At 40.0% G+C, this 19,588-nt stretch overlaps 1 protein-coding gene across 3 annotated transcripts in view; it reads left to right on the top strand.

Moving 5' to 3' along the window:
* Positions 1-19,588, top strand: part of IKZF2 (IKAROS family zinc finger 2) — a 113,501-nt gene that overhangs the window by 61,958 nt on the left and 31,955 nt on the right. For all 3 annotated transcript variants that reach the window (XM_062002292.1, XM_062002295.1, XM_062002293.1), the window contains 2 exons: positions 3,533-3,799; positions 13,221-13,388. In XM_062002292.1, coding sequence (XP_061858276.1) covers positions 3,533-3,799; positions 13,221-13,388 — 435 coding nt within the window. The remainder of the gene's footprint in view (positions 1-3,532; positions 3,800-13,220; positions 13,389-19,588) is intronic.

Consider the following 19,588-nt stretch of genomic DNA (forward strand, 5'->3'; position numbering starts at 1 on the left):
ATTTATGCTTTGCTTTGCCAAGGAATGAGAAAGCCTGCCACTATTAGCAAGCATGTGAACAAGAAAGGCAAGGGAGCCCACAGTAAAATTTGATGTGGAGACTTGTGTATGATGCAGGGTAGCCATAAGCACCCCTTGAATCTTTCTTTTTTCTTTGCAGTAGAGTTCATTATGCTCTCTGAGTTTGTGGATGTACCTGAAAACAAAGACAGTGCCACAAAATTATTGTAGTTTCAAAGGCTGGCTGAGAACAGAGAAAACAAACTGTATGCAGTTTAAGCGCATATAGGTTACCATGCAAGCCTAATACATACACCACCATGATGTAAGGCAGCAGAGATGACCTGTTTAGCAAAGCTCTTGTAACCAGCTGAGGAGATCCCTGCTGTACCAGTGCTCTCCTCCTTGGAGACGTGCAACTAGTCCCAGCTGAAGGAAACCTTCCCACAGCAACAGGAGCTAGCAGATGATTTCTGAAAATGGCGATAACTGTGTTCTCTGTGTGTGCGAAGGTGAGAGAAGTAAGAGGGGTAAACAGCCTGTACAACTCTGCAGAGTAGCTAGGACGTTGTGAAAGATGCAGCATGAATTACTTAGGTTTTGTGGGCTACATTTGCAGGAGTTGTGTAGTGCTGGGTGTTTAGGGCAATGACATTTCAGCTAACAACTCACTTCATTTTGTTGTCCTGTTTATCCTGCTGGATAAAACCCATAATTCAGCAGAATGGCAAGATAAAATCCATGATCTTCCAATTTGTAGGTTCTTGCAGCAGTCGGTAGGCTCTGAGCAGACAGCAGTCCACAGACTTGAATGGGAGCTTGTGGTGCATAGTGTTTACTGCCGTCAAGTGTTTACTGTTCCATGTTGGGGAAATAGACACAAAAATTTATGTACATAAGAAGACATGTAAGATACAAGGATTTGTCTCTCTTCTGAGTATATATAAATATACATTATTGGTATGAGGTTTTTTGGTTATTTTGTGCATTACTGTGCATGGAAAGTGCACAGGCTTGTGGCAGAAACCTGAGGGTTTAGGTGAGGAAGACTAGGCACTATTTCTGACTCAGTCATAGCTACTTGTGTTGCCAACTGTATTAAATCCTGCTCCTGAAGACAGCAGACCATTTATTCTCAGACTTGCTGAATACCCCAAAAGGCTACTATTATTAGAGAGAACTGCCATTCCTTAGCTCTGAAAGTGGGCTGCCCATAAATCACTAACGTGTACTTGCCATTGGAGAGGTGGGACTAGGACCTCAGCTTTTGCCTTGCCAGCCTGCAGAGCTGTCAGAGCTCTCACTCTTCCAGACCCTCAGCCGAGAGTGCATCCTCTTAGTCACGAGGCTGGCAATGGCTGTGCCACTCACATTACCTTGGGCTCTGCACAAGCATCAGGTGGCTTCCCAGGTGCTCTCACATTCCTTGTGCAAACAGCCTCCTGTTGATCTCTTTCTTCTTCCCCTTTCTGAGGTAGCTGCTTCTGCAAGGCCACTGCTATTAAGAGATATATTGTCTTATCCTTGGGGAGTGATTTGCGATTACATAAAGCTTAGGATGTCTCTTTCACAGACAAATTTCAGTGCAAGGGATTGCTTTCATCCATGTGTGCTGTTGGTACCAGGTTTAGAAAGCTGTTGCAAGGTGACTATGCCCTTCCACCATGCTGGATGGAGATGGAGATGGCTGTCTCACACCCAGGCCAGCACAGCCTCATGCTGTTACTGGCACCATGTGGGGCTGGGTCATGTTCAGACTCTCAGTCTGTACTGTTTTTTCCTTTTTTTTTTTTTTTTTTAGTCAGTAACTGCGTGTCTGCAGCAACAACAATATTAATTTGTTTCTATAAGTGGGGCACTCAAATATTTCAGTTACAGAATGTTTTGATGGCAGTGCCTGTGCTGTATTAGTGTGCTGTGATCTGATATGGCTGTGTCCTTGCTCTGGATGGGCTTTGCCATAATAGTACTTTCATTCTTTAGCTCCCATTAGCACATTGATAAGTAGTGGAACAGGTGTTTCAACCATTTTATGATTAAAAAGCAAAATTTTACCGTTGCCTGATCTCTGGTGCCTTTGCCCTGTTCATTATGCCTAGGAGTATCAGCAGTGATTTAGAGTTACAATATCAATATCAGTCTCTGAACCTTATATTTAACCATAAATTCTGGGGAAGGAGGAGAAAGTAGGATGAAGTGTAAGTAGTAGGATTTGTTCTTCTGACATTCCCTGGCTGGCCGGCTGACCCTGTGATGCCTCACAGTGATCAGGCACACTTACTCCTAACTCTCTCATTGGACTCCAGGACAAGACCCTCCTGGGTGGCTGCTCTGGGGCAAACCTGACCAGGGTTCAGAGACATTGGCCAGGCCCAGGGCATGCGGTTGCCCTCTGGCTCCACTTCTATCACACGCACTCGTGCTAGTGGCCTTAGTACAGAGGTCAAAGACTGCTTAGATATGAAGGCTGAATCACCTCCTTTTAAAACCCCTCAGCAGGATCAAGGCTTAGGCAAGCAGACACGTGGGCTTGCCTTCAGGCTGACAATGTGGATGGAGAGTGTGATTCTGACACAGGCCTTTCGGTGCTTTCAACCAGTCACTGAGGCATTGAAATGGGGGGTATCTGGTGATTAAAACACCCCTGCACCAACACCTCCGTGTGAAAAAGCCTGATGTGTTTCTTTTTAAAGGTTTTCTGATCTTACAAGCACTTGATAGAGGAGATTTATCCTGTGACCTGAGGATCACACAAATCATCAGTGAGCCCATCAGTTTAACCAGGCAGATATGAAAGATCTTCAACTGCGCTTATTTCACTTGCAAATATAAATGAGCCAGCAGCATACGTCTTGCTTCAGACCTGCTTGCCTTGGCAGTGTCCCATTTACATGAATCAAAAAATGGTAGCAAAAAAGCACTAGAGGCTCATCCAGACATTGGTCTCCCCTCCATCAGCAAACCTGCCCATGCAGGCAGGATGATTTGGAGATAATCAACAGCACACACACATGGCTTCACTAGGTCCCTGTGTTTGGAATGATCCTGCCTGCAAAGGGTGCTTGTTTCCTTGAGTTACAGCAGTGCCATCTCCTGTCTTTGGAAACCCTGTGTCTTGGTGCACTATGCAGGAGGGACCTGGAAGAAGCATCTGTGGCTATGTCCTTTGCTCTTGTGACTTGAAAGGAAGGGAGCTCCTGTGTTTCAAGCTGAGAAGCAGGAGGTCAGTTCTTAAACCGGCTGCATCTCTGCAACTTTTGGTAGGTTTTTGGATCATGCTGTGCCTTAGGTTCCAAGCTGTAAAATAGGGATAAAAATTAGGATTTTTTTTTTTTTTAAAAACCAAACAAGGCCTTGAAGAAACGTGCAGTTGCAACTTGTGGTGCTGTCACTACCATGAGGCCCTCATGTTGGTTTGAGCTTCAAGGCTATGCTTTCATATTGATAACAGTAGAGATTTATCATGATATTAGTGATTGGGAACTTAGAAAATACACAATTTTAATTTTTTTTTAATTTTATTTTATTTCAGCAAATTCAGTAAAGCTAGAAATGCAAAGTGATGAGGAATGTGACAGGAAGCCCCTGAGTCAGGAAGATGAGATCAGGGCTCATGATGAAGGAAACAGCCTGGAAGAGCCCCTCACTGAGAGTAACGAGATGGCGGATAACAGAAAGATCCAGGAGCTATCGAGCGAGGGAGGAATCCGGCTTCCGAATGGTAAACTGAAATGTGACGTCTGTGGCATGGTTTGCATTGGGCCCAATGTGCTAATGGTACATAAAAGGAGCCACACTGGTAAGCAGCTGAAAGAATATCTGATGACTGCCTGTGGCGTCTGATGTTGATATTACCTGACAACTCTTCTCTTTTCCCTTTTCATTCATGGGATATTTGGGGAGGGGAAAGACGGGCTTTGTTGGTTTGACTCTCTTCTTGCTCTCCAAATTCTGGTGATGCTCTGTTTCTGGAAAACATGGTGCTTCCTTGACACAGATTTCCAGCCTTTGGTTGTTAAAAACAGCATGCAAGTCTGGAATTTTCCTTTTTTACTATTCTTGACCATGGATAGGATGGTGAGAGTCATTCTTTGGCATGGAGGGGTGTGTTTGTGTTTATGTGTGTGTGTACGGGCAAGGCTTTTGAGCCTTTAAGGTGAATCTTAGAAGGTCTTCCCTTGCAGATACTCACAGGTGGGCAATGCCAGCAGCTTGCTAGGTATCTCACACCTCCTTTGCAAGTGGCTGGGCACAATAGTGGTGGCCCAGCAAACTCGGGATTAGCAAACCCTGGCAGGGCACACTCATTACCTAGTGATCTTGATGTCAGGGTAGGCTTGCTCATCATGTGACAGTTCTACTGGGGAAGCCTCACCTGAACTGCTTTCAGGCACTGGCACTTGGCTCCCACTCACCATTTAGACACTGCTTTTGTGGCACCTTATTCAGTGCTTGCACTCTCCTGTGATTTGTTTTTGTTACTGTTACAAGACCAAAACAGCTTACTAGGTTTATGGATTTGAGAATTCAAGAGGCAGACAAAACCTTTGCGATACGCTGATGGAGTGTGTCTTCTGTGCCTGAAATATGAGGCCTTGAGTTCAAAACAGGGAATTTCAGGGGAATTTTGATGAATCTGAAAATCTGGGGTACCCAAGAGACTGATACTCACTGGCCTCTGCTGCTCCTCAAAAGGGAATGACAGTTACTTCCAACAGAATAAGAGTACAGATGCTGCCAGAGGACAGTGCTTCTTGGTCTTTAAGATGACTGACTGAGCCTTTGATTCAAAAAAGCACTTAGACTTGTGCTTAACTTTTAATGAGATTTAAGCACATGTAAGTGACTTAAAGTGTTACAATATATACTTAAGATATACACTTAAATTTTACTAAGGTTAAGCACAGGTTTCTGTGTTGGAGCCTCAGTGGGCGTTCTTCATATTTTTTTGGTTTTTTATCTTTCTCTGCTATGAGAAAGATAATGGGATGAGAGACTCGCACTGGCTGTGACATACTTGTTTATATATAAAAAGAAAAGTGAGGTTTTAAGGTAGAGTAGGAGAGACTTTGTGTAATCCTCTAGTAAACCTGTCAGTTTGCAGTCAAATAGTGTGCTCTCTTTGGGAAAGAAATCAATAGAATTCCTGTACATTGGAATAATAAATATATATTACATAGTTAATGCCCTGTATATAAGTTGTATTGATAATAACATAAATGTGTAATGCAAAGCATTGCAATATTGTTTATGATGCAGTCATGATTTTAGACAGTAATTACGACAGGGGAAAAGTGTTAGCTGGAGAACCAAAATCTTGATTATCAATTTGACATCCAGTTACTAGGAAAGGGAAAGAGACTAGAGAATGTAACAGACTCGAGTCCTCAACTTTCAACCTCCTTAAAAGTTTTCATTGCCGCTTGCACATATCTGAGCATATGTATTGTAGGTGCATCAGAGTCCACGTACTTGAACTTGAGCAACTAAATTTAGACTTAGGTACTTAATTAAATGGTCTGCATTTTTGGAGATACTGAACAGTTAGTGCATTATTTCTATACAGACAAACTGCCTTTTTTTTGTGTTAAAGACACAGAAATTCATAGTGAACAAAACTAAATCTCATCTGCATGCAGACAAGATGTCTATGTGTGGATGCATAAGTAGGAATTGCATAACTGGTAGCTTTTACCTTCGGGCTACTGCTGATTCCTCATAGAGCTCTGACTTGTTTTCCATCTGAGCAGGGGAGCTGTGATGTATTACTATATACAGATGACTTCAAGCATGTAGAAATGACATTTCTTTTAATGTGCAGCTCGGTGCTCTACTTGGTAAACCAGTTGGCAAAATTTGCAGGGGGATATTTCTCTTCCCAACCCTTTGTTGTTTGTTTTTAATATGCACTGCCACCTCACTGTCTACAACAGAAGAAGTTTGCTTGGATTTCCACATCCTTGGTTTGAATGAATGTTTTTAATATACTGATATCTGTCTTTTGAAGTGGAGTATTTTAAAATATGTTGCCACTTTCTCAGCAGCCAGGTGTGATGGGCTGGCCCCAGCTCTGAAATAAGTCCTGACCTGTGGGTAGTCTGGTGTTGCAGCCCATGGGAGAATGGTGAAGGGAATGGAGGTCATCCCTAGTGAGTGGAAACGGATGACATTCTTTATCAGCTAATGCAATTGGCATGTAAATCCTTACCTCTCAAAGCCAATTTAAGTATATTTTGCCTTACTGTCCTCTTTATCTGTACACAACCAAAGCATGGTCTGGCCAGTTGTTTGCATTGGCAAAAACTAAAGTTCTTTTCCCTTTCCAAAAAAACTGTCAGCATTCTATGTAAATCACACAAAATGCTGTGGTCCATAGTAAAGGCTGTAATTTGCATGTATGCTGGGATGAAAATGTGGCTTTCTGTACACTGGGGACCCAGGCTTTGCAAGAAACTGTGCCATATGGCTTTGACTGTGTTATGCCCGTTAAAGGGGCACAATTTTCTCCAGACATTTTTCCTCTGTTCCTGAGGAGCAATTGTCTTCCCTGCCACCTTATAGTAGTTCAGTCAAACAGAGACGGAGAATATAATCTGTGATGTGGGTGAGGCCAGATTAGATGAGCTCAGTGTCTCACCTCTCATTCTCATGTGCTGGAGCATCCATTTCCTTTAATGCCTGTGACAGACCAAGCTGGGGATTTCCCATTTATCCTTCAGATCTGCATAAGTGCTGCCTTGTGCATGTGGTGGAAGAGATACTTTGATCTGTGACACCTCTTGTCACGGAGTCCATGGCACAACTCATCTGATGCTGCCAAATGCAATGTTTCTCTGAAACACTGATGATTCAGGTGAAGCATTTTTGTAATCTGCATGGGCATCAGGAGAAGGCCTTTCTATTTATTTGTCATTGCTGACAGAAAATAAATAAAATGCTCAATGTGGGAATTGAGCACGATGCACTCCCTGCTTCAGTGAGTGGGGTAACTCCATCCCTCACATGCCATGTCCTTGTGTCAGAAAAACAGTGTGTGTCAGGTTTGATTTATTGCCTTGGTTTCCCATACTATCTTCTCTTGATCCAAATTTCGTATTCCACAGCACGTGTCCTGAGTCGCAGCATCTTTATCAGAGATTTTTGTTACTGCAAGAGATGACTAGTCACATAATGTTGCCACTGGATACTCTGGGGGCTGCTGCTTGGGGATGTTGAGGGAAGGAGAGAAGATGATGATAAGGTCAATAATCCAATTTGTCTGAGGTAATGAAAAGGAAATCCAGTGACTTCTCACCTCTTTAGGCTTTCTCCTCGTGGGCCTGAATTAAAATTTCCTTGCTCCTCATTTTTGGTAAAGCAAAAACCGTTTGCTGGTACAGCCATGCTGCCGCCTCAGTGACCTCCGTGAGGTCCACATGTTGTTTTGCCTTGCACTGTGAATTGGGATTTTTTTACTTTTTCTCTCCACTGTAACTTCTAGTCCTTTATCTAGTCCACAGCTGGATTTTTGTTTCTAAGGGAGGATTGGGATCGTCCTCGTTTTAAGAACACCCAGAGGTTAAATGCTTTCTCTATGTGGATGCAGAGGGACAGTGGCAGAGGAAAGCCGGATCTCTGGGTGCAGGTCACGATGCAGCAGGGATAGCAGTCCTTGCCCCACTCTCTCTTTGGACTACTGATAGGTTATTTTTAGACTGTTTTGAGGTGCCAACTGCAGGAGGATCTCAGATCTTTGCTTATGCTCCATGTGCATTTTAGTACCACAAAGTCTATAAAATATGTTAGGTACTCATCAGGAAAATCCTCAAGTTCTGCTTTAGCATCCATACCATTATAATGGGACATATACAACACTAGAACTTGGAATACCATTTAATATTTTTTCATGCAGTGTTCAAGTTTTTGGGACACAATAAAAGAGGGAAAAATCAATCGTGCTGTGAATCAATTTGGCGTTGAATCAAAAATTGTAGGGCCAAATTTCTAAAAGTGATGTTTTCCACTTAGGTTCCTAAATCTACCTTTTCTATTAGTCTTATTTTCTACTTAAGCATAAGGAAGGAGAGCTTAGATTTTCTAAATTACTCTCTGCATATGAGTGTCTCCTACACAAAATGCTCAGCAGCTAGACTCCTGATGTTTTTGCCAGTTCATTTAAAGAATTTTTCTCTCTTAAGAAATATAGTCATAAATTTATGTAGAGAGGACACTTGGAAATCACCCAGCATTTCCCATGAGAGATTTATCACTACTGTTTTATAATAAAGCACCTTATCTAGAATTAGACTTTTCACAACAAAAAAAAACCTGTTAAATCACTGATTTCAAATGATGTGCAGCCTGTTAAGTGAATGTGATAGATCAGTAAGTAGGTATACAGGCTAGATAGTCCCCAGAATAACAAATACAGAAATGGAACAAAGTCTACTGCTCTGTATCCGGCTTGGGTAAAGGCACGTTGGAGCTCACTGTGTCAGTATGTTGGTAGCACAGCTACATTTGTGCTATTGGGACACAGCAGAATCAGAGCAGTTGCAGTATCAGATGAATCAGAATAAATACTTCATTTCAACGGAATATTTTAAAAAAACCTTCTACGGAAGGTTGAAAATCAATATTATTAGTAGGAGCAAATACTTTCTGATGGCAGCACGAGCACAGTACTTTTGCATTAAGAAGTTAAAAAAAATAATCTGGTTTGAGGAGTACCTAACCTGTCCTTTGCATATCAAAAGTATGTGCCAAATAGAAAAGACCAAGATTTTAGATATATGTTTAGCCAGGAGAAATGTTAAATGTAGTCACACTGGGCCTTGTTCTTATATATAGGAAGAGTGCATCCTGGCTTTCCTTCTTTTTGTGAAGAAAATTTAAAACCAGTTTTTGGGTTTGTTGGGTTTTTTTGTTTGTTTTTTTAAGAACAAAAAAAAAGTAATTAAAACACTCACAGGAAGGGACTAGAGCACTGCTATAGAAATAACCAGACCTTGATCTTAATAAGTAGTGCATTATTTTTTGAGTCGCTCCATTTGATGTCAACAGGACAAAAGTTACCAGCCAAGGGTTCTGAAAAATCCAAGTCTCCTTTGTTGGAGGGTCTGAAGGCTCTTTGTCCTCAGTCAAATTTCTGTTTTGGTACAGAAAATATCGCTGATATGTTTTGTACTGGTATAAGATTCAGAGAAGGATAACTCATACTGAAACTTCTGCACAGTACTTCCGTGCTGAGTCGGTAAAGGAGAGTTATTGTGCAGGGAAGCTTCCAATTAAGCAGAAAAAGGAGTTGGTTTGCTTTTAGAAATAACATTTGACATATATACGGAAAAAATATGAAAGCTATTAGTGGGAGATTAATCGGTTCATTTGCTTGGTTTCAGGTTGTATCAGCTAGACAGTGTTTGTAGCTTGTGCTATGAAATCTCCAGCCAGCTGCCATATATTAAAGATACTTATGAAAGGGCCATCAGTATCTGGCTAGTAGCCCTGACTCCATTGGACCCCTTCACCTTTCATCTCAGTATTTGTTTACACAACAACAAGTTAACTTGTGTACTTTAGATACTGGTGTAGCTAAAGAGCAGCAGTATTTCATTATTATTTTTCCCAGAGGAGACATAACTGTAATGGATACATGTTAAACAATGAAGTGTGAAGTTCCAACACTATTTTACTGTAATTTAGAGGTAAATATTTGAATTTGTACCTTTTAATTTATGCTTTATTTAACTGTACAGTGATAAAACTCCATGGATTTATTTATTCATTTATTTATTTAATTAATTGTAAGGACTCTTCCCTGACACAAGCTTTCTTACTAAGCCTTTAGGAAAGGTAATACTTTGTAGCTCTGGCTTACCTTACCTTGTCCATTCCTGCAGTAACTTCGGATAATTAAATTCCCTTCACTGGAGAGCAAGGCTTTTTAGACATTCTTGGTTTTGTCTGGCTTTAAAGCTTATATACAGAGTTGAAAAGAAACATCTTTTTTGGTTGTTTAGTTGTTTCTTCCCCTCTCTACACTAGGAAAATATATATATTTTTTTAATCACTAAGCTTTGAGATTTTCTCCCCTGTTTTAACTCTAGGGGAAAAAAGATTTAACACTTAGACTACAAGTATTTTACAGTTATATAGTTTCCAGTGCTGAAAAGCAGAAGCTTGTTTAGTCACTTTTCAGTACATGTTCTTCTTATACAGAGTTCTTATTTTAATAAATCAATGTAAGCATATAGGGTCAAATGGTAAATACATTGCTATAGACGGTGAAAAAAACATTCTTAGAATTGTCACTACTCTCTTGTAGTAGTGTATGCCAGCTGTTTTATAGGTCTGTAGTTTCTGGTATGTCTGTACTACCATCACCTTCAAAAACAGAAAAACATGTTAAACAGTCAGGGGCTGATGTACAGAAGAAATGTATTTAAAGGTTTTTTTATGAGTGAATGTTCCATTTGAAGTGTGATTAATTTTTACCTATGGATAAAAACTTTTAGTTTCCAGGGGAGAGTAAGGGAAGTGAATAAGGATGTCAAGGTTGTTATTAGGAAGTAGCAACACTGAAGAACTGTTTACAAACCTACTAGGAAAAAACAGCAGAAGTACTTGGAAAACAGTCTTCTCAAGGCACTGAAGTGATAAAGAATGCTGATTTGCCAGTATCTGGAGTGGGTATCATACAGCACGGTTCCTGAAAAAACAGCAAAATCTTCATGTTATTCAGTCTTCTTTTTTTTCTGCATCCTTCTATTGGATAATGGTCTCTCAGATTAGCTGTGCTAAATGTAAAAGCTACTAATCAATAGCACAAAGGTGTGACTAAAATTAACAGTCATTCCACAAGCCTGCTGCTTACATAAGGAGCAGGAATTAAATGATTGGATAGAAGTATAGCAAACAGATCAAAGCAGCTATTTACCTGGAATTAAGCCAGTAGGAAAGTGAATTCATGCTGGCTTTAAATAGATACAAAGGTTATTTAAGGTAAAATGTGCTATTGTAACATATTCTGTCTGTTGGAAAAGAGGAGCAGACTATCAGTGACTTTGTGATGAGTGTTTTCATGTCAACTTTGCCACTGAACTGTGGTGCATTGACTATTTGAATTCCTGATCGAAGGCTTTCAGCATCTCTTTAGCTGCCTGTTTATCAAGGAATAATATCTGCTCATACATGGCGTCCAAAATGTCAAAGATAAGTGGGTGATGTAGTCTGTAAAACTGAATAGTTTTAAATACAGCAAAAGTAAAAGGAAAGACTTTAGACTTGTAAGAAACTTGCTACTTTCTTTAATGTTGTCATCCTGAAACCGAAGCTATCATTCCTGAATACTGAGAAACATGTCAAAGGAAAGGGTTTTGCCTGTTTTCTCAGACAGCGAAAGCAAAACAGAAAAGAAAAAAAAAAAAGTATATTTTTCTAGTGCAGTCTCTTTACATATCTGTTATGGACATTTTGAAATGATATAAAAGAAGGTAATGGCTAATCAGATCCTTTAAGTATAGTGTGGGAGTTTGAAAGGGAAACCACAAACTCTTAATCAATTCCAATGAGCTCATGTTCAGTGTATTAGAAGAGAGCAGCTTTATGCCCTGATTTTTTGGTTTTTTATCATTACTCTATAATGTTCTTGGCAAGACTGTAGGAACCTTAGTATCTTTTTCAGTGCACTTGCAGTAGTTTCAGATGTGATTTCCAGCTCACGCGTGTGAAGTTGCAGAGGTATGGCATATAAAAATATATATGGCACACCTGCTTTCTACTGCCCTCCTGGCAGGACCATAATTCTGGCAGTGATTTTAACCACTGAAGCAAGAATTGCTTGTGGATATCAGTAAGAGCTCTCTTACTCCTTCTCCTTTGATTTGAATTTACAGCCATATTTTGGACTGTACACTAGACATGTTAATTACTTTGATTAAAACATAGTTTTACGTTTGCCCAAAACGGGAGTAATCATTTTAAAGCAAAAAAGGTTTTGGAAAGATGTGACATCACAGTAAAGAAACATGTTTTTCATGAGATCTGTGCTTCAGGCCAGTGAATTCAACCCCAGAAAGTTCCCCCAGAACTTGTCCAAGGCTCTGTAATAGGTGATGCACTGAAAAAGTGAATGAGGGTGGTTACATCTGAAATCCGATGTTCAAGACCTTGTTGAACTGGGGCCTTACTTGATGGAAACATTTCACCATCTAAAGCCCAGCTACAGTAAAGCACTCAGGCAAGTGGCCAGCAGGAGTATATGCTTGTGCCCTATTGATTTGCGCAGTGGGCCATAAGCAAATGATTAGATCTGACTGCCTGCCCAAGAATGCTGGAATAGACTGAGTGTCTTCAACAAATGTAGCTATAGAGCATGGTTTTGACAATATTTCAGAAAACCTGTGTGAGTTTGTCAGTTTTTCCTCTAAATAATATATTTTTTTAAAGGGTATTTGCTTTTATGGATCCAATCCCCACTGTCTGGAGCAGAAACAAAGAATTAATGTCAAAATATGTTTTTGGTGGGGGGTGTGTGTGTGGGTCTGTGTGTGTGTGTGTGTGTGTGTGTGAAAGCATAGGGTGAAGGGAGAGTTTAAGGTGTAGAGATTGTTAATTTTTTCTTATCAAGCAAGTCTTTTCAATTAGCTTGACTTAGACCACAAATTTGCTTCTTTTATGGTTTAATAGTGTAAGATTTTTCTCAGTGTCTGCTACTGCCCAAAGTTTGTGGACCAGAAACTTGCTTGCATTGCTTCTCTTCAGATTAAAAGCAGCCTTTAAAAAGATATTTAAATGAAAGTATAATGTAAGCAAAATATTTGGTTTGACTCAAAGACCTTAACATCTGTCTGAGTCCAATTGTTAGGATCAGTTCTAAATACTCATATGGATTAGACCTATACTAAAAATAAATGCAAAATCATAGAGATAAATACTAAAAAACCACGGTTACAAATCTAAATTTTGAGCAGAGCTCATCTTTTAGGAACGATAAAAACCCTGAGGTGAAGAACTTTAAGAAAATCTGGGTGCATCAGTTACTTTAAGGGAAGAGCCTCAAGTCACAGTTGGAGGCTTTACTTGCTGAGCAAGAAACAGCCTTGGGCTTTAGCAAGTGCTGTGTGATGGTGGTAGAGGGGACTGTACTGATGTAGAATGGCACTGGTACTAAAAGCAGGTAATGGGCTTCCTGCATTTTCCCATGTGTCTTGACAGCTCTCTCCTTTCCATCTTCCCTCCAGGTGAACGCCCCTTCCACTGTAACCAATGTGGAGCCTCTTTTACCCAGAAGGGAAACCTGCTGAGGCACATCAAGTTGCACTCTGGGGAGAAACCGTTCAAATGTCCCTTCTGCAGCTATGCCTGCCGGCGAAGGGACGCCCTCACAGGACACCTCAGGACGCACTCTGGTGAGCCACTCTTGTCTTCTTTTCCCTCTTGTTTTTTTCCTTTGTCATTACCATTCAAGTGAAGAAGGCTGTGAGAACAATTATGTGTTCATGGTGACTCTGAGTCTTGTACCATCTTCTTCAGAGAGCACAGCGCTGAACTTTGGGAAAGCAGTGATGTGAATCAGACAAGTTGTGGTTCAGCCACATCTCTCCTTTTGTGTAACTGAACTCCTCTGCTATTGCACTTCCCTTTGAATGGCTCCTTGGGTGTATCCAGGCTTTGCTAGCAGATTATTTAGATGCTGAGGGGAGGATGGGGAGGTGGTGCAGGGTAGGCCTCAAAGTGGCTGTGAAATTCCAAAGAATAACTGTGTGCTCTTGGAAGCCTGCTTCATACCTATTTCTTCATCTAATAAATGCCATATGCTGGTGGAGTTCAAACTTGTTCATCTTGCAAAAACCTTCCTCCTAATTGTGTTCTCAATGTTCAGTGACATCTTGCTCTAAACTCCTAATTCATGGCAGCCACAGCACTCACCTTTAAGCAGAAAGAGACAGAGAGAGGATAGGTTTGTCTTGCCTTGCTACTTGATACTATCATTTCTATATCAAGTTTACTTGATATTGTTTCTCAATATATTCTAAAGAAATACCTGTTACATAACTGCATGTTAGTAACATCAGTAGCTCTGCTGATCAGGATCAGATGTGTTTCTAGTCCCTGTACACTATACCAACAGACTGCATGCTGCCCACTTACTCATTTGTGTAGGACTCTTGAGTAAGATCTTAAGTTGATGCATTGTTATCTCTTAAGATGTTCAACTTTTGTGTCCAGGCGGTTTATAGGAGACTCTTGTTTTTCATTGTTGAATGAGCAAAGATAACTGGACTGGTTACAAGTGACAGCATTACAAATCAACTTTTTTGAGGTTTTAGCAAATGTGTGACTTTTGAAACACGGTAGTTGAAGTGCAACCATAGACAGAAAGTCTGTCTGAAAAAGTAATTGTGGAGCTTCCTGACTCTTTATATGTTTCTTCTACAAGGTCTGCCTCACTTAAGTAGAAGTTTCTGTTTCATGAACGTAAGGTTTTTCTTAGGAAACAGAGTTGCCTTGAATTTCCAAGAACCAGAAAGGATAAGCTTCTCAGAGTAGACTTTGGAGTACGCAGGAGGCTGTATTGATGCAAACATAATGCTGACAGAAAGCATGAGCTTCCAAGGAAGTGTAGCTGTGGGACTGCTCAGAGAGAATTGCTTGAGAGTTGTCAGTCAAGAGGATTTGATCTGAAAGTCAGAAAGAAAAATGTCTGTGGAACTGTGAGGTGCAATTTTCACACATCTGACCGTAACTGTAGTTTCAAGTTGAAATTTAGCTAGAAAGAAAACATGATTAAAATAGTGACAATTAAAATTAAAAGGGAGTTATAACATCAGATAGCCCACATGACAAAACATGAACATTGCGGTTGAAGATTGTTTTCATAATATGAATATAGATTTTGTTGCCTAGATACAGCCGTTGATAGACATTGTTTGTTCTTCCTGTGTGAAAAGTACATGGATGGTGTTTCTGGTTTTTTGTGTAAGGGTGAAATATACAGATGTGGGATTTTCAGAAGACACCTGAACTGCCTAGGCTCACATGTTCCCAGGAAGCTCCTTCTCCAAGTGATTTAGTTGTGTTCCACTGTGTGCAAGTTGTAACTTTGTTTTGTTTTCAGTGGAGAAAGCATCACTAAGCAGTCGGCTACAATAATTTTCAGCAGCAGGCCAGCAGGGGCAGAGAGGTGCTCACACAATACTCTCCAAGATAATTCTTAGAGTAACACTCACATATGAAGAGTTAAAACCCTGGCACTAACCTACAGGAAGGTGAAATGGCACTCTGAACAGGAACGTGAAAGTTAAGGTGTCTTTCTGTCCCTGCCACATAAGCATAACCTGGTTTGTGGAGAAGATGGATAGATGTTCCCTAAGAGATTTAACAGTTCCATGTCACTATACTATTCAAGCACTTTTCTACTTTGATAAAGCACCCATCAAAGTCTCTAAGTAGACCTTGAAGGTATAGCAAATCGAGTAAACTTCATCAAAGGTATTTTCCAAACTAAACAAATCTCTGATTCTCTGCATGTTTACATCTTCTGCTATTTCTGACCAGAAAGTAGGATGTCAGGTAAAATCTAGAAAGAAGAGGTTGAAAACTGTTTTGAAATACGAGATTTCAATCCAGTTTCAATGTGATACACATAATGTGTAATTGAGGTGATTCTGAATACATTTATACATTTACAAGAGAAAAGCTTTTTAAATCAGATCCTTGGCTTTTATAGCTTGGAATTGCATCCCGTAAGCAAGGAAAGTACTGCTGTTGCACATCAACTGAGAATTCACACATGATTTCGTAAATGTAAGACCTTTTTTGTGTCCTATGTCCTTCTTCTCCTCAAATAAGAGGGTGCTATTAATTAAAAAAAAATGCACACACACAAAAAAAACCCCACTCTTTTTTTCTTTCACAAGAAGTTTTTAAACCTTCTTGTATCTTTTTTTTCTCCCAGGTAGTTTGATCTGTGGATTTGAAAGCATTTGATTATGTCACCACTTAGTCCTCTTGCTACTACCAGTTAGTCATTTTTCCCTAGGCTTAGTTCAGGATTTTCATACAGTAAGACAGCAAAGGTAAAAAAATAAGGGAATATAGTTGCAAATAGAAATTAGCTGAAGCGTCTCAGAGATATTTGAAATAGCTGGAAGTACTATTAACTCAAAAAAAAAAAGAATTTATGATAGGGGTGTTTTTGTTTTAGAGCAGATTTTGTTTGTGCGCTTTAATATTATTTCCTATTTATTTGAAAATGCTTCTAAGCACCACAATCCACATTTTGCTTTCCCTTCTTGTGCAGAAAAATATCTTACTATGTAAGTGTTCCCAGGGTGAGTGGTTAAAATATTACTTTGCATCTGTAATTCTGCTGTTTAGCCCTAAATAATTAAGGACTTATCTTACAGTGATTTACTCCTGCGATTATTTACCTTTTACTGACATATGGAGTTCTGATTAACTTTGTGTCTGTATTTTCCTCCCACATGCAGCTTCTTTGATTTCAGGAATATAATGATGCCTTCAGGACATCAGTAGGGTAACGCCTGGGGAGAGATTAATGCACAGAATTACACTAAGAGTGGGCTTATGTTGTTTACAGAATTCCCTCCGTAGTTCCACAGTACAGATGACAGTACAGGAGAGGTGCCCAAGTGGGCTTAACAGCATGTGAGCATAAGGAAAGGCTGTGGACAGCTGGGGCAAAAGTTGGTAGCCTCCTCTTGCAGGACACATTTGACAAAACAGCACAAATTGTCTTCATCTTCCTCAGCTTTTGCTGTTTCTAAAGAGGAAAACATCCAGGCAAAGCCACTTTCCTGATGGCAGTCACAGAGTACCTGCTCTCTCACCCTGAGACACATCCATCTCCTCCATAATCTCTAGAATTACACAACAAGACAAAGGCAAATACAAAACAGATGAGGTGAATTCTACTGTAGGCAATTAATGAACAAACCCCAGAAGTTTTAAGGAAGGCAGTTGATCTGATAGATTAGTCTGATGGTTAAAGCCACCTAGATGGTTACCACTGTGGTTTGAAAGATACAATGTAAAACCTTGATGGTATTTTACCCAGAAAAGCGAGGCACCCTCAAACAGACCCATAAAATTAGCTTTTATGTTTTGACTTGAATTTCCCTTGTGTCTAAAATGGAGCCATGTCAGCCCTCCCCTCACAGTGCTGTTGTAAACATTAATGCTTTCATAGTTCTTAAAGTCAAGGCTGTGATGACAAGCAATCTGGAAGAGCCCGTAGAAAACATTAGTGCATTAGTTTTCAGAGCAGGATTTGGGCAGTAAGCCGTAAATGAGGGATAGGATCATTTGCTAAGGGCAAAACAAAACACAGAATAGGTTTTGATAAAGTGAGAACCGTCCGTCCATTCTTTGCACTAAGCAGGGATGGTCCTTTGGGCAAATTATTTTGTGATTTTTGTGATTAAAAGACTGTCCTGTCATGCATATGCACAAACTGGCCACATGACACCTTCTCAGGCAACCTTAGTTCTGGAATTTCCCAATTTTTCTCTTTATCTTGGCAACTTCAATCACGTTCCATTACTGTGGGAGTAAGTGTGATCCATATATGAAAGCAGTTTTACTGTTTATTTCTTCCTAAAAATGGATAGTCAGATAATTTTTTTTTTTTCCTATCACTGAAGTTTTCCCTCACAATGCATTTCAAATTTGCTGTCAAGCTGCTGGTTTCCATTTAGGAAATGCCTTTTTTCACTTTTCTGCTTTTGTCCTGCTCTGGCAGGGGAGTTGGACTGGATGATCTTTTGAGGTCTCTTCCAGCCCTTGAGATTTTGTGATTCTGTGACTTGCTTTTTCCTCCCTCCTTCTTCCTGCATTGCTGCCATAAATTGTTTGTTACTGCCCAGCTCTTTACTAGCACTGAACTAACGGTATCATTTTATTTGCAGAAGAAAAGCAGTGGAATGTTTATTTTGAAAAAAGGCTAGGGCAAAAGCTCCCAAAAGCACAATCTTAGCAAACTATGCACAGTGCTCAAGATAAAAAAGGCATGTATAATTAAAAAGGTAAATGCCCCCATTGTGGAAAGGTAGTCTAGTAACTCTTTCTTTGCCTCTTGATTGGCAAGTCTATCTTTCTCATCTTTCCATAAAGATTTCTTCCAGCTCCTTCTGTGTGGTAGTGAGCTGTTCAAAGTGTCCTACACACCTGCAGTTGTATGACTGTTGTCAGCAAAGCTGACAAGTGATATCTATGTGTATGACTGTGCTCAGAAACAGAAGAAACCTGGTTGCTAGTTCTGAAAAAGTGCCTGACTCAATGCATGTTTGAGAGGGTCATCCCACCTGTGAGCATCTCAGTCCAGCTGAAAAATTGGGTGAACAAGCACAGTGCTGAAAAAACACAATGCTGTTCATGAAGTCCTGCCTGCCAAAAGCCAGTGAGAGTTATTGAAGCAGTGGCGAGGATGGTTATTAAGAGTAATGAAGGGTCAATGTTTGAAAGCATTTTTTTTTATCTTGAAGAGACTTTTACTACTATTAACATCTTTACTCTTAAAAGGCCCAGTGTCTACTCTGTAACCATGTTTTTGAGGATGAGAACATCATAATCAGAAGAATCTTGGGACCTGAAGTTCTCATTACACTCTGAGCTGGACTGACTCAAATACATTGTGAATGAGTAAATAAAAACTAGACGTGAACAAGTAAGATTCTATCTGTTAAAAATGAAGCAAGTATGTGAAGAGACGAGAGGATATTTTGCATACAGATCCCAGTTCTGCAAGTAGGTTAGCAAATAGCATCTTCCCTCAATTGTGATAAGCCAGTGGGCATTTATTCTGTTGATCTGATACTTAGAGCTATATTTAATCAGGCAGAGCTGCTCTTCCTCTCAGGTTTTCTTACACTGTTTCAGTTAAACTCAGTGGAATTAACCTCGTCACAGAATCATTTTGTGTTTTTCTTATCGGACTCCAGGTTCCAAACTGTTATTAGCACAATACTGCATGTCTACTTTCTCATTAATGCTTCCAGTACCTAGAGGCCTTCGCTCTGTATTGTAGAGGGTCTAAAATCTCTGGTATTCTGCTTTCCATATTGGTTATATCTGCATTTTTGGAAGGTAAGATCAAACTGTATAGAAGCGTGGGAGTTTGGTATGCCAAGTCTTTCATCCTCTCTACATATTTATTTAAAGTTTAATCCTCTATAGAGCCAACTTGTATCTCACTAAAACACTATCCCACTATCTGAACCTGATCCTTGAAGTGGTGGGGTCCTCTTCACCTCCGGAGCACTACTGTGATGATATTAGTATCAGCTATATGAAAAGATCGAATTTTATATGCTCAAAATTATCTCTGTATACAAGCTTGGTCATACTAAGCCTTTTCTACAGAGCATAATTATCACTGAGAAACTGTATTTGATTTAGAATGTTGTAGGTTCGTGTTCCTTCCAGGAGAAAAAAAAGGACATTTGGGCTTTGTTTTCAGGGGAACTTGTAAAAAGATATAGTTCCATCCAAAGCAGGAAAGGCTTACTTTTTGCTTGTTGGACTTTTAAAAGTCTTGAAATTCCATAAAGTTTCCCTCTTATCTGGGATGGTTATGGATCAGTCTTTG

Source organism: Colius striatus, chromosome 9, assembly GCF_028858725.1.
Source record: "Colius striatus isolate bColStr4 chromosome 9, bColStr4.1.hap1, whole genome shotgun sequence".
Classification (NCBI taxonomy): domain Eukaryota; kingdom Metazoa; phylum Chordata; class Aves; order Coliiformes; family Coliidae; genus Colius; species Colius striatus.